Source organism: Asterias amurensis, chromosome 2 (assembly GCF_032118995.1).
Source record: "Asterias amurensis chromosome 2, ASM3211899v1".
Lineage (NCBI taxonomy): Eukaryota > Metazoa > Echinodermata > Asteroidea > Forcipulatida > Asteriidae > Asterias > Asterias amurensis.
Window position 1 is genome coordinate 23210004 of NC_092649.1, and position 15334 is coordinate 23225337.

Sequence of the window (15334 nt, forward strand, 5' to 3'; positions counted from 1 at the left end):
AAGCTGGATTTTCATTGGTAACCACCAGTGTAATGATGGATGGTTCATTGCTAATGCGAGATACCAGGTAAAATATTGCTGTTGCATTTTATATAATCGTTTTGTCGCAGCTAGCAGTTAACACAAAAAAATAGAATCTTGATTTCCATTGGTAAACACCTGTGTCATGTTGGATGGTTCATTGCTAACGCGAGATACCAGGTAAAAAAATATTGCGGTTTGCAATAAATATTGATCATGCAACAAGTTTTGCTTGTAAGTTGTGGTGTTTTTTCTTCTTCTGAAAATGCATAATGCGCTTGTAAAACTCATTGGATCAGTATCTTTTCTAAGGATTGTTCATTAATTGATGGCTTCTGACTTAGTATGGAATCGGCTCCATTGTTTGAACCATGCAAGCCTCCTAATCCCACCATTGTCAGAAGTTTGGAATAAACAACCTTGTTCGCTGACTCATGACTCCTGGTTTCAGACAAGTGTTTGTTGCTAGTAATGGCGTTCACTTGCCACCTCTTTTGAATTTCTCAAAAGCCACAAATAACAACTTTCCAGGCTGGTAGGTATTTGTTTGATTGGGTTTTTGTATTGTTCTCGTTATAAAAGGGATTTAAACAATGTTTTGCCTGTAATGGGTCACCCAAATTGTTTTAACCATGTTCTTGCTACTACCGTGCTCGTATAATCCATATTTTAATGCATTGAAACCCCAGAGGGCATTCGGAACCGGCAAAAAACCTTGTATAAACCAGAACCTTGTAATAAATGCTTGATCTCGCTTTCGGTCAAAAAGCAGTATATGGTCAATAAACTCATTCAAGCTGTCCTGGCCATAGCGCCACCACACCAGATGGAGAAATATCATCAATATCCCCACCAAATTAGTGGGCGGTTGGTTGATATTATTATCAAATATTATTCATAAATACCTATAACAGTTTCTCCATTCTGATTGGTCAAGATGGCATCATGTGGGGGTGTTTGGACAGATGATATAACACCAGTAAAAAGTGTTGAAACATGGGCGTGACACGCGAGCTTGCACCTGTGCTTATAAGACAAGTTTCTTCATTCCTATTGGTCGAGAGCAGCAGCTGGAACAGTTGTGCCACATCACGCGATACGCGCACAGCAATCTCCTTATAAGGAGTTGTTTACCCGAGGGCCTTACCATTTCATAGCTGGAGGGGTGTTGTGTTGAAATAGATCATTGAACAATTATAATTTTTGCATTTATTTTACTTTTTGACCAAAATGACCAAAAAGTTTTGATGTTTTTTGACCGAAAAAGGTATTTATGAATGGGAATCAAAGTGTGTTGAATCGGTTTTCAACTAGTGGTTTAAACCCGCCGAGGCCTGGTTCTTGATAATTTACCTCAATTTTGTCTCGGTATAATTACCAAGAACCAGGCCTCGGCGGGTTTAAACCACTAGTTGAAAACCTCTTCACCACACATTGATTCCCTTATTATTATCTTAACATTATCTCAAAAGGTTTTTGAACAAAGTATGAAACAGCACGTACCAATTTTATTAAGAAGAAGAATCATCCTCTTATTGATTCCAGCGGAGAGAACAGCTTTCTCCAGCTGTGGACACCGTGAGCCTAGTGGATCCCTTGCATCTATAACCTGTATGACTATATCTGATGCCTCAAGCACCTTCTTGAACTCCTTGTAGTATGTCTTACGAGATGTTTCCAGATCTCTTGCACTGTGACTTCCTGATGAGATTTTAGATCCCAATATGGATTGCTGTGATGTTTATACAATGAAATTTAATTTAAAATTATTGCTAAACTTTGTTAAAGAAATATTTACATGTAAATCAACGGTCATCAATATGAAGTACCCGGAGTGTGTGAATCACTGCAAATTCACTTCTTTACTTGTGGGTTGAAAAATATAAAACAAAAGACCACATCAAAATCACTATGCTTCAACTGTGGCTATAGGCTATTACCATTAAATACAATGACAGTCGTACTGATCAATATTGGACTCTTGGACGCTTCACAGCTGAGCTTCTCGTAAACCAACAGATTTTTCATTAAATGAGGATAGCTGCAAAACAAATATAGTTGGGTTGCCCTTCCACACAGAGAAAAAACACATGCTAAGTGTCATTGCCAAATTGCTTACTTCTGGGTGCATGTTTTTGGAGATTCTTTGTCATTTAGAGCAGACTTTGAAACGATCGTCGGATGGTCGAACTCGGCTGCCAATTCACCCCTCAACAAGCGGTCCATGGATGTAAGCAAATAATCGCGGGATTTGGATAATAAACTTGTTTGATTGTTTTAACAGAAACAAAAACACACGTTAATAAGGAGTTTGCAACAAAGTTCTTTCTCTATTTTTCACAATATTTCAATGAAAATGTTAACAATTATAAATAAATTTCTGCTGGTCGGAGTTTGTTATATTCGGTCCTGCTACTTGCGCCGTCAACTTGCTGTCAACACCCTTGTGCCGCCTTTTAGCCGTCAACTCGACCACTACGCAGATGGCAGGTATGAATTAGTCTTCACCCAAGACGTCAGCTACCAATTAACACGGGGCGCAGTACATAAGATCTATGCGGTACCAATCATTGACATCTTGGGCCTAGAATAATCCATATGCAGAAAGGCGCCCTCTGTTGTCAATATTGTGTAAGCTCTATAAAAAAAAAAAGCAAAATGGCAGCCGACGGTTTTGCTGCTTCAAGGTAATTTTTAATGAGAAAAAAAAACTCAATTTTTAAACCAAACAGTAACCTAAAAGTTATGAAAACTCTCCTTTAGCTAATACTTTACAGTTCTTTGCCTCTTTTGTGGATTTTAAATGTATTATTGGAGGAGTTGACGGCGAGTTGACAGCACCAAGTGAGTTAAAGGCGAGTTGACGTCAAGGTAGGATCCCACTTTCGCACGGCCCCTCTACTCTTTGTGCGCTCGCGACTAAGCTTGGGCGGTTCCAGAAATTTGGGGCTCGGTTCCGGTTCCGAAAAAAAGCTCGGTTCTGAGACATACCCGGTTCCAATTCAATATAAAACATAAGCCGCCCGTCCCGAGCTCACACACACACAATTGAGCCGATCTATTTTACCTGAAAATAACCAAGTTAATCAGACATCGGTTCCGAGCTCACACACACACAATTGGAGCCGATCTATTTTTAAAGAAAATACCAGAATACCCACCCCAATGATCAGACATCGTGCCACCGAGCACCTATTTTCCCTGCATTTAAACAAGTCTTTGATTTAGCCGGCAGTACGATCGTTGCGTAGCAGTATGTCCGTAGTGTAGTACATCCGTAGTGCAGTACATCCGTAGTGCATGCAGTGTGTCGTCTTTGTACATACAAGTGTACTATGCCTGTACATGCCTGTACATACATACATACATACATACATACATACATACATACATACAGCACTGTGTGTTTTGTGCATGGGGCAAGCTTTTATGAATATGGATATATCGGCAGCCAATCACAACGTGCTGTCTATACATGAACATGTATATGCATGACATGTACATGCATACATGTGGTGGTTGTAGAAGATGCCTATGTGTGTGCACTGCGTATGCAGCCACATGTGATAGTTGATACTCATGTCGGCTTGAAGCCTTTGCACACTGTATCTGCGGTCACCGCTTTCAACATCAAGCCTGAATTTCTAGAGCCGGTTCGTCGCAGGATCGGCTCCACAGAGCCTTTTATAATCGGGACTCGGTCTTTTAAAATCGGAACCGACAAAAGCGGGTACCCGGTTCCACAGAAGAGTGGAACCGCAAGTCCGGTTTTCAATTTGGAACCGGGTAGAACCGGGTAACCGAAGGGACCGCCCAAGCTTACTCGCGACTGCGGTTTATGCGCTGACACTTAAATATTTTTTTCTATATTTTGGGAAAAGGCGGTTTATACACCGGGAGGTTTATTTTAGAAATATGCGCTATGAAAATAAACAGGGCACTAGAAAATTCACTAGAAAGTTCCGCATAACACAGACCGACCACTCCGCGATCACAGTTTATACAAATCACACAGTCATATAGTTTCCAGTATAAAGGCTCATAATTAGGTGTTCGGGGCAACGGCCCAGAACACCTATTATTTTTGTTCCTTTCTTTTTTTTCTTCATACTTCTTCTTCTTCTTCTTCTTCTTCTTCTCCTCAGCGTCCCTTGTCCGCTAACAAAAACAACTTTCCCAAACTCGTATGAACTTGAAACTTCACACTATGTAGTTAGATATTTACTAGGAGAAGAAAAATGTGTAGTTACAGAGATGCCAACATTGAACTTTAAAAAAGAGTAGCATCTCCCAAAAGTTAAGGGCGAGCGTGGCTTGGGCTGGGCTCCCTAAACCGATCTTTCTATTACTCTCTACAATGCTAATTAGCTCATTTTCAGGCATTGTCGTGTAATAACAATTACCTCTGTATGCACCACCAGAACAGCTACAAATGTTTATAATGGCCAGTGAAAAAAAAATCTGGGGAAAAAAAAAAAAAAAAATCCCTCATCCTCTGACTTTGTTTTAAAAAAAAAAACATAACAAAGGGTGGCCTTACTTAAATGTTTTTGTTTTAATGGTCAGAAATGCAACAACAAGCTATTGGGAGAGAGAAAAAAAAAATAAATAAAAAAATCTGTCCAGATTTTGGGCAAAAAATACGTGTCCGTATTTTGGGCATTGTCTGGACATCGGCGCTACAATTACTAGTAAGAAAACATGGAAACTGTCTAGCTTAGATCTCACAGGCCACTCAGTTGAAGGTATTTTTGTTCAGAAGGTCTCCTTTTTTGTCGCCATTATTTCTTACTTTTTGTGCCAAGCTTCGATGAAGTACATGTACAGACAGCGTGGGCACAATAATAGTGGATACATGAGGAATGAGGTTACTGTGACACGTTAGCTCACACACAACCTCATTCCCCACGGTGTAATAGAGATCAATGGGTACGATCTTGCAGCAATGCACTAGCGTAAAAATACTCATCCGGCCAGCCAGCGGGGGCACGCAATAATCATTCTGTCGAGACACGTGTTCGAGTGAATTCGCCGCTATTATTCAACACTGAGTTCTAAAATTAAAAGTGTTTTTTCTTTTCTGTTATAATTTTTTGGATATTTTTCTTAATTTTTATTTCCACTTAATAGTTCATTCGTTGTTTGCATGTATCGTACGATTTAATAAAATTATATTGGGCGGCTTGTTTAGCGTGTTTTATTGAGTATTATCAGGCCTGGAATTACACGGCGGCCACGACGGCCATGGCCGTCGATGCCCTTCCAACTGGCCGTGATGCCCTTCAAAAATTTCCGCTTTTCACGGCCATAATTGCCGTGCCCCTTTTTCCTTTTGGCCGTCGTGCCCTTTTTTTCTTCTTTAAACAAAAGGGCCGTAGTGCCTCCATTTTCATGAAAACCCCCAAATATTTACATTTTTAGTCTTCGTCCAACGAAACTTCGCTTGTGTAAACAAATATAATCCAACGCAATCAGGTCAAGAGTCATCATCGTACAAACAACGAGTCGCGCAACTTGTTATTCCCATCGTGACATTCGTTGCAAACAAGTACACATGTACATGCGATTGGCCCGAACATCCGACATCCCATTTTCACAGGGGACCCGTCTATTTAATGAATCATTGAACGACAGCGGGCGCTGTTGTTTTTCGACCGCCCTCTGCTGGTGGCATTGTTACACCGCCGCGTGATCTGAAAAAACCTTTTTAGTTACTATCGCTTGCAAAAACTTTTCAGGTCAACGATATAACTTCATAATAGAATAATGCCGCGAAAAGAGCGTTTGAAGCGTTCTGAAAGGGATGAGTACGAAAGCTCTGCTGCAAAATGCAAGAAACTTGACTTCTTTTTGGGGACAAGTAAGAATTTTTTTATTTTTTTTTTTGGGGGGGGGGTTAGTATTTTTATATTTTTAAATAATACAAATATTGTTTTAAAATTAAAATGGTACAGTTTGCTCATGAATAAGATATGATTTATCAATATCCTTATTGAGATTTGATTATCAATATCCTTATTCATGTGAACTGTTTAATTGGGTTTACCACCCGTAGGGGTCCCCCTGGTCAATTTTTTTTGGCCTTGATGCCTTTTTTACTTTCACTGTTTTGCCCTTGGTGCCCTTTCTACTGGCCCTGGTGCCCTTCAAAATTTGGCCTGCTCCAAGGCCAAAGTGGCCTTGCCCTAAAAAAATTGTAATTCCAGGCCTGTATTATCGTAGCGTCGTAGTCACGGCTCGAAATCGTATTTGCTACGCCCAAATCATGTATGTTGGTATCTCTGTAGTTACGTCATGATGACGTCATCAATTCTTGAGTTATGAAAATTCAAAATTCAAAGTTTTTTATTTCATAAAATCATAACTTTTGATCTACATGATGGATTCCTACAATCGACACATCATCGGAAAGGTCGTTAAAAACTCTGTAAACGCCTCACAGACATGACCCCTTTTTGATCTTGTCTTCCGGTTCAAAATTGAAAATTCTAAAATTCATGTGTAAAGAAATACAAAATTCCCCCATTGATTGCACGTAAAGATTTTACAATTACATGTACATGTACTTTGTCACCACGTGTAAGTATGCGGTGCATTGCGGTCACCACGTGTATGTATGCGGTGCATTAAGGAGCATAGTCACGCTCTGCGCCACGTGTTGATCGTTTTAGTCTGCGTTCGAGGCGTTTTCAACATGTCAGGTACATTTGCCTTTCAGTTAGTTAGTCTCTTCTAAAGTCGTAATTTTTTCGTAAGTTCATATTTCCTCAACCACATCAGCCATTTTGACAATCTATACATCATATGAAAGGGCTTTACGTACTTAACAAAAATGGACATGTAGGTGAATTTTTCTTGACCTTTTGACCTTTTCAAACCGGAAATGACTGTAAAAATGATTTGAAAGGGCGTTATTAAAGGGCGTTTAGGTTGAAATATACATCCTTTGTTGCTTTACCATCACAGCATACAAGTCAGGCAAAGGTTTGGTTTTAAAAAAACAAAAACTGATGACGTCACCAAAAACAAGTGCGCCCTCTCGCGGCAGCTTATATACATCTAAAAATACACTTTTACTAGATGTTTGTGTCAGAGTTTGTGACAATTGTTTCAAAACTGGTAATAATCTCCTTCATAATAGCAACGTATCTGTGCAGTCTTAGCTTGATGAGGTTATCATGTGTCAGGTGGTATTGCTTTAAAGGTGCACTTTTCAAAGCTGTGTGTATGCCAAACCAATGTTCGACTGAGGTGAAACTTGAGTACAAATCTTGAGAGCAAAGCAAGGTAGAATATTATTTTACACCAGGTTTTTACTCCCGGAAACCGAACACCTAGAGTTTGTTTTAAAACAAACTCTAAATTTCTAGTTATTTTTACTTTGCGTTCTACAATAAAGGCAAGAAACATTGAACACAAGAGAGCTTTTCAGAACAATGCATCAAAATATCACAGTGCATCACCCGCTAAATATGACTAACGCCTTGAACAAAGACTGTACTTGTCCCCCCGAATTGCAATAACCACCATTGCTGGTGTGCACGCTTAAACCGTACAACAGCATTGTCATCGCGGGTAAGCACTCAATAGCCGCCGACAGCATGGTCTGCGAAGCACATTTCCTCGGAATTGTTAGCTTGTTTACCAAAACTGGGAACTGTGTAGGCTTTATTTTACCAAAATGACGCAGATTACGATACCTTGGATCGATAGAAAGATAATTTTACTGTATAACGTAAGATTTGTTTCTTCCTTATTTTGTTTTGGGGAAGTTTTTGCGGGGTGTTTGCTGTGATGCAGACGCATAGAATTTGATCACATGTGTGATTGTGTAAAATGTTTGTCTTTTAAGCTTAGATTTTGTTTCTGAGCTGATGATCCTGTTTCAGAAGTGGTCACCTGTCCTGTAAAATTTTGCAAATTTTAGTTTTTGCCATGATGCCCCTCAAATTCTACAAAAATGCAGTGGTGCCTTTCTAATTATTGCCGTGCCCCTTTTGAACACGAAGTTCGAGGCCTGTAAACTGTTATTAAATCTTAAAGAATGAAGCAAGGATCGCAAAGTCGCAATTGGATAAATAAATAGCACAAATTACGCCTAAACTGAAATGTTGGCATCTCTTGAGGTGTATAAATTAATTTAAGGCCTACAAAGTGTTTAAATTTGTTAATTAGGTCTCAGTCTTTGTCTCTGTCTCGGTCTTGGAATGCAAAGTCTTGGTTTAGATCTTGGTCTTGGCTGCAACGTCTTTGGTTTCGATCTCAGTTTGGATCTTGGTCTTGGCTGCAAAGTCTTGGTTTTGGATCTCAGTCTTGGCTGAACATTCTTAGTTTGAATCTCGGTCTTGGCTGCAAAGTCTTGGTTTTGGATCTCGGTCTTGGAATGCAAAGTCTTAGTTTGAATCTCGGTCTTGGCTGCATTGCTTTGTTTCGATCTCAGTTTGGATCTTGGTCTTGGCTGCAAAGTCTTGGTTTGGATCTCAGTCTTGGCTGAACATTCTTAGTTTGAATCTCGGTCTTGGCTGCAAAGTCTTGGTTTTGGATCTCAGTCTTGGCTGAACATTCTTAGTTTGAATCTCGGTCTTGGCTGCAAAGTCTTGGTTTTTGGATCTCGGTCTTGGAATGCAAAGTCTTAGTTTGAATCTCGGTCTTGGCTGCAGAGACTTGGTTTCTGTGAGCAGCGTCCACTTCAGGGGTTGCCCTTAACTTTTTTTTCAACTGGCCAGCAGGACCAGTTGGCTTGATTTTTCACTGGTCCGCCAGGTTTTTGACTGGTCCGTCAATTTTTTTATATGTTTTTTTTAACTAAAAACAATACTGTTGTATACCAACTGCTCGATTTTTAATCGCCGCTATTTCAAAATTCAACATGAATTGCAACGTCAACTTAACTGCACTGGAAGCCATACTTTATTTATGTGTACCAAGTTATTGTGTTCGTATGGGAGCTCACTAATTTGAGAGTATTTTTTCTTTAAAAAAAAGTAATAACAAAAATCTTATTAAAATTAATTTAAAAACAGGTCAAATTATTTGTGAGAGCAAATTGGAAAATTTTACATGATCTTTATTTAGGTAATTTTTTAGTCTACGGTTTATTGTAAGCACTGGACATCGAAGTATTCCTAAGTAGGAAGAACATTTGTATGAATTTGTTTTTATTGTTTTACTTAACAAAAAAAAACCACTTTAAAACCGACTGTTAAAAATATTAACTTTTTATGTATTGCCTTCAAATCTACAGTGGGGAGGGTTTACGTGCGATCGCTTAAGTTACTTTATCATGTATAAACATTGCCTGTTTGTACTTTTAATAAGTATTCATGAACATAAAACATCGTACCGATAACCGAAGTTCCCAAAATCTTCCCACTTTCGTCCAGAAAAAACCCTGACAAAAAGTAGACATCAAAATAGTTGCAACATCCATGGAGAAGCATACGAGTTTTACGGTATTTTTTTAATTATGTGTATGGAATGGTCGGTGCCGACGTCTGTTACGTGAAGAAAAAATTCATTTAAAAGCAGCAAAAACAACTGCGCCTTTGTTAAACCATCGAGGTGTTGCATTCGAGAACCCAAGTCTTTCTTGAAATTTGAACCCGCAAAAAAAAAACCCAAGCAACCGCGCATTATATTTGACCAATAAAACCATGGAGCAAAACTTGATCGCCCACCGATCGCCCGCAAAAAAAAACAAGCCCCAAATAACAAAAAAATTAAGCAAAGTCAGGACGGAAGAACCATACTAATCCCAATTAAATACTCCTTTTTGCTCATCCAGAGTATCCTAACTTTGTAATTTTTGTTCAATGAAGCCTCACCGTCTCACTCGTTTTTCGTAAACACGCTAGACTCTTTTTCCCACACGGAAATCTGCTCCGTTGACGACGACCATGCTGCTGCTGACAGAATGTGTTTTGCTTTGTGGTCTTTTGAAGGCGATTGAAGCTAGTTTTGTAAGCTACCGCGTACTTTCACCAAAAGAGGGCGTCTATTCTCACGCTATCGAATATTCTGAAACGCCCTCTCGCGTTCAATGTTTCTTACACTTTTTGGCACACGTGAACTAATACGAAGACTACACGCATTTGCGTTGCATGATGGGATTTTGCGCTGTGTGTACATGTGTATGCGTTATCATGGGAAGTTTGCCAGCGTTCAGTGGCACTTTGGGTGGTTTTTTTTACATTTTATCCAAACCTTGAGTGAATGTTTTTACGTTTTATTCGAGCCTAAAAATATTTAAATAATAGTCATAGTTCTGTAGTACCGCTGCCGATATTTTTGACTGGTCAGCCGGACCACATGAGTTGGCAAGGTGTTTCAGCTGGTCCGCCGCGATTTCTACTGGCATTTTGCCAGCGGACCAGCGTTAAGGTCGAACGCTGCACTTGTGACAAACTAAATATTGCTTCTAAGTTCTAAGTTTACTTAGCACATATATGTGACCCGCTCTGTCGTAATGAAGAATATCGAGTAAATTTAATTTTTGCGTTTATCATCCTAATCAAAACAAGCAAATCTTAACATTTTAAACGAAATCAAAATCAAGATCATACGACCTTCCTGTCCGAAATAATGTGGGATTTTCGATGACCTTGACGCTTAATTTTACAACGTGTTTTGAAAAACATAAACACCAGAAAATTAAAAATTTAAAAATGCGACGTCTCACACACACTCATTAAAATAATATTTTTTACGAAATGAAAACATTGGTTTTTAACCCCGGCGTAGTCGGACCAACAGTAGGACCAAAATGTACAAACAACCATTGGCAACTCATTGGTAACTATAGACCGATATCAGTTCTTTCGACATTCTCAAAGACCTTTGAAAAACTCATCTATGATACAAGGCTAATGGGCTTCATATCTAAGCATAACCTTCTCTCTGAATCCAATTTGGTTTCAGAGAAAAGCGTTCTACGGAGTTAGCGACATCTTTTGTAACAAATAAATTGCTTAATGGCTCTGAAGACAAAAACTTTTCTATTGGCATGTTTCTAAACCTGTCTAAGGCCTTCGACACTGTTAACCCTGACATTTTATTACATAAATTAGAACATTATGGAGTCCGCGGAATAGCGTTGGAGTGGTTTAAAAGTTATTTATCTAACAGAACACAAGTTGTTTCATATAATTCTACAATTTCAACAAAACAAAATATCGTCTATGGAGTGCCCCAAGGCTCTGTTTTAGGACCTTTGCTATTCATTCTCTATATTAATGACATCTGTAACACATCCGATATTATATCATTTTGTCTTTTTGCTGATGACACAAGTTTAGTTCTTAGCCACAGATGCGTTGATGCAGCTGTGAACATTTTAAATATTGAAGCCGCAAAAATAAGTAAATGACTTAAAGCAAACAAACTTTGTCTTAATTGACTAAAATCCAATTATATTATATTCTGTCAAGCTCAACGTCTATATATTCAATCTGTACCCCTAGTTTTGGATGGTGTAGTGCTCAAACAAGTGACACATACCAAATTTCTTGGTGTAGAAATTGATGAGAATTTATCCTGGAAGAATCACACGTTACCAATTAAGAGTCCCTGCCTGTATGAGTGTACCAAGTGGTGATTCATGGGTTCTCAGATCTTCTTCTAAAAAACATAGAGTGATACATCATCATACCAAACGAATAAATCAAAAATTTTAGTTTGCTGACGCTTTCGGTTTTTGAGTTACCAGTTATCAAAGTTTCGGCCTAAAAGCCCTCGAGAAACGAATAGTACATTCCCTGTAAACACAAAAATGTGCGCCAAGGTCATCCCAACAAAAGTAAAACATTTTTTGAAACCTCCAGTTGGGCTCATAACAAAAGTAAAAAAAAAAAATTGGGATCTCGTTGGCGCGTCATGTTACGCGCACCTGAACCTTTGACGAACAGTGCCCTCGTGCCATTTTCAACGCCTCATAACTCAGCGCGCCTATAAGATCCCATGAATTAAACAAGTTCAAATGAAAGAGCTTGCATCCCTAAAACAAATTTAAGTGCAAAGTGCGTGGGATCTCGTTGGCGCAGAGAGACAATAGAGGTCAAAGTTCAAATTTTACCAATATATTGCGTTTTCGCACCTCCGTAACTTCGCGCGCCAACAACAAAAAATTGTTTTTATGGCAACTGGGTATTGGAACAGTTTTCATCTAATGACAAATGAAAAAAGAATCTTGGGATCTCTGTAACTTGCATGTCAAAAGTATTGTCATTCCACACATTTTGGCCTAAATTGGCACAACATTCACTTTTTTCATCACTGTAAGTATCTGTGCCAACAAGATCCCATCAATGTTTTCTTGTATTTGGTTAAGTTGAGTGTTCCTAAACAGATTTCAATTGAAAAATAATTGGGATCATGTTGGCCCACCAATATAACTAAGGTCAAAGATCATATGAAACTACACTACTGCCTATTTCGGGCGATTTTGCGTCGTCTAGAAATCCACGCGCCAATATGATCCCATTAAGTTGTCTGCGTTTTATGATTATATAGATTCTCAGCAACACATAAAAAGCAAAAACCAAATGGGATTTGAGTGGCGCTAACAAATATTACAGATCAAATGTTCACAATACATGCCTATACACATTGTACTTATGCATTGCTGTGGCAACCGAAAGTGAGAAATATCCCCCAATTTCAAAATGTTGGCAAACCATGAAGGGGATAGGTCTCCAAAATGAATTTTGGTCAAGATATAGACTGGACTTGTTTTTAAAAATGGTGTTAGTTTAATGTTGGTTGGTAACTGTTGCCAAGGTCAAAAGTTACAAAGAATATGGGTGTTTTTTATATTTCTGTCAAGAGCCAACTTCAGAGCCTTTTCAAGATTTTATTTAAAGAACAAGGGCTCTATCATTTTAGTTTGGGACAGCCACTTATAATATCTAGGCACATATGGTTGTCCCAAATTAATTATAGAGCCCTTCCTTATTTGATAAAATGTTGACAGGGCTTCGAAGTTGGTTCTTGACAGAAAATGTATTACAAACACCAATATTTTCTGTGGAGAGCCAACTTCAAAGCCATGTCATCATTTTATCAAATGAACAAGGGCTCTATAATTAATTTGGGACAATCACATGTGCCTAGATATTATAAGTGGTTTTCCCCAACATAAAGGAAAGAGCCCTTGTTCATTAAATAAAATCTTGAAAAGGCTCTGAAGTTGGCTCTTGACAGAAAATATAAAAAACACCCATATTCTTTGTAACCTTTGACCTTGGCAACAGTTGCCAACCAACATTAAACTAACACCATTTGTAAAAACAAATCCAGTCTATCTCTTGACCAAAATTCGTTTTGGAGACCTATCCCCTTCATGGTTTGCCAACATTTTTAAATTGGGGGATATTTCTCACTTTCGGTTGCCACAGCAATGCATAAGTATAGGCATGTATTGTGAACTTTTGATCTGTAATATTTGTTAGCGCCACTCAAATCCCATTTGGTTTTTGCTTTTTATGTGTTGCTGAGAATCTATATAATCATAAAACGCAGACAACTTAATGGGATCATATTGGCGCGTGGATTTCTAGACGACGCAAAATCGCCCAAAATAGGCAGTAGTGTAGTTTCATATGACCTTTGACCTTTGTTATATTGGTGGGCCAACATGATCCCAATTATTTTTCAATTGAAATCTGTTAAAGAACACTCAACTTAACCAAATACAAGAAAACATTGATGGGATCTTGTTGGCACAGATACTTACAGTGATGAAAAAAGTGAATGTTGTGCCAATTTAGGCCAAAATGTGTGGAATGACAATACTTTAGAAAATTTTCAAAAAATCTTTTGACATGCAAGTTGCAGGGATCCCAAGATTCTTTTTTCATTTGTCATTAGATGAAAACTGTTCCAATACCCAGTTGCCATAAAAACAATTTTTTGTTGTTGGCGCGCGAAGTTACGGAGGTGCGAAAACGCAATATATTGGTAAAATTTGAACTTTGACCTCTATTATCTCTCTGCGCCAACGAGATCCCACTCACTTTGCACTTAAATTTGTTTTAGTGATGCAAGCTCTTTCATTTGAACTTGTTCAATTCATGGGATCCTATAGGCGCGTTGAGTTATGAGGCGTTGAAAATGGCACGAGGGCACTGTTCGTCAAAGGTTCAGGTGCGCGTAACATGACGCGCCAACGAGATCTCAATTTTTTTTTTTTTACTTTTGTTATGAGCCCAACTGGAGGTTTCAAAAAATGGTTTACTTTTTCTGGGATGACCTTGGCGCTCGTTTTTGTGTTTACAGGGAATGTACTATTCGTTTCTTGAGGGCTTTTTGGCCGAAACTTTGATAACTGGTAACTCAAAAACCGAAAGCGTCAGCAAACTAAAATTTTTGATTTATTCGTTTGGTATGATGGTGTATCACTCTAATTTTTTGGAAGAAGATCTGCGAACCCATGAATCACACACCCCCCTAATTTGGTACATTCTTACAGGCAGGGACTCTTAAGTAGCTAAAAATATTGGTATAATTAACCGTCTAAGAAAATTCGTTCCTAGGTTTATTTTGCTGACCCTGTATACCTCTTTGGTTCTTCCGTATTTAAATTATTCCATTCTTACTTGGGGTGGTTCCTTAACACAAACCAGTAGACTTCTCACCTTGCAAAAGCGAGCTGTTTGTACTATTTCTAATGCTGGTGCCCGTGACCATACGGCTCCATTATTTTGTAATCTTAGATTACTACACATGTACAAATTATTGACCTTTAACAACTAAATTTGGGTAAATTTATGTATAACGCTATGAATAACGCATTGTCAAGTTGCATTAATTCACTTTTCACACTAACTTCCAACATCCATTCACACTATACTCGTAGCACTGCCAAGAAAAACCTGTTTGTTTCCCGCTAGAGAACAACATTATACCAAAATAGTCTTGTTCAACGTGGCAACAGCACTGGGTCGGGTAACGGCCTCGCTGCATAGGTAAACATACGCTCGCTCGGTATGTAGGTAAGCCGTACTAATCTGGCGACGCAAACTTTGATGAATGAAATAGGTCAGGTGACAAAATGGGTTTCCTTGAACCCCTGTAACAAGCAATGCAGTCGCCCAACGTGTTGATGTAATGTACATTTAGATAGATGGAAAAAAAATAGAAACGTGTGCGTAGCACACAACATGAGCGCGCAGCGCCAAGTCTGTCTCACCCCCCCCCCCCCCCCTTTAAGTTAAGGGCCTAGGAAACTCTGGCTACTGTAGGTGCTCTCTGGTGGTTTCTGAGAATACCCGTTTCTGATGCATTTCTGGTACCTACTTCTGTTACAAGTAAACTATTT

At 38.8% G+C, this 15334-nt stretch overlaps 2 protein-coding genes across 2 annotated transcripts in view; one reads left to right on the top strand and one right to left on the bottom strand.

Annotated features, from left to right (window-relative positions):
• LOC139954245 (U6 snRNA-associated Sm-like protein LSm3) overlaps positions 1-15334 on the top strand; it is a 514674-nt gene that overhangs the window by 178198 nt on the left and 321142 nt on the right. The window lies entirely within an intron of this gene.
• The window catches only part of LOC139954238 (guanine nucleotide-binding protein-like 3 homolog), a 112016-nt gene that overhangs the window by 53736 nt on the left and 42946 nt on the right, over positions 1-15334 (bottom strand). Inside the window, exon 5 of the mRNA XM_071953956.1 lies at positions 1525-1753. Within this exon, the coding sequence (XP_071810057.1) occupies positions 1525-1753 (229 nt within the window). The remainder of the gene's footprint in view (positions 1-1524; positions 1754-15334) is intronic.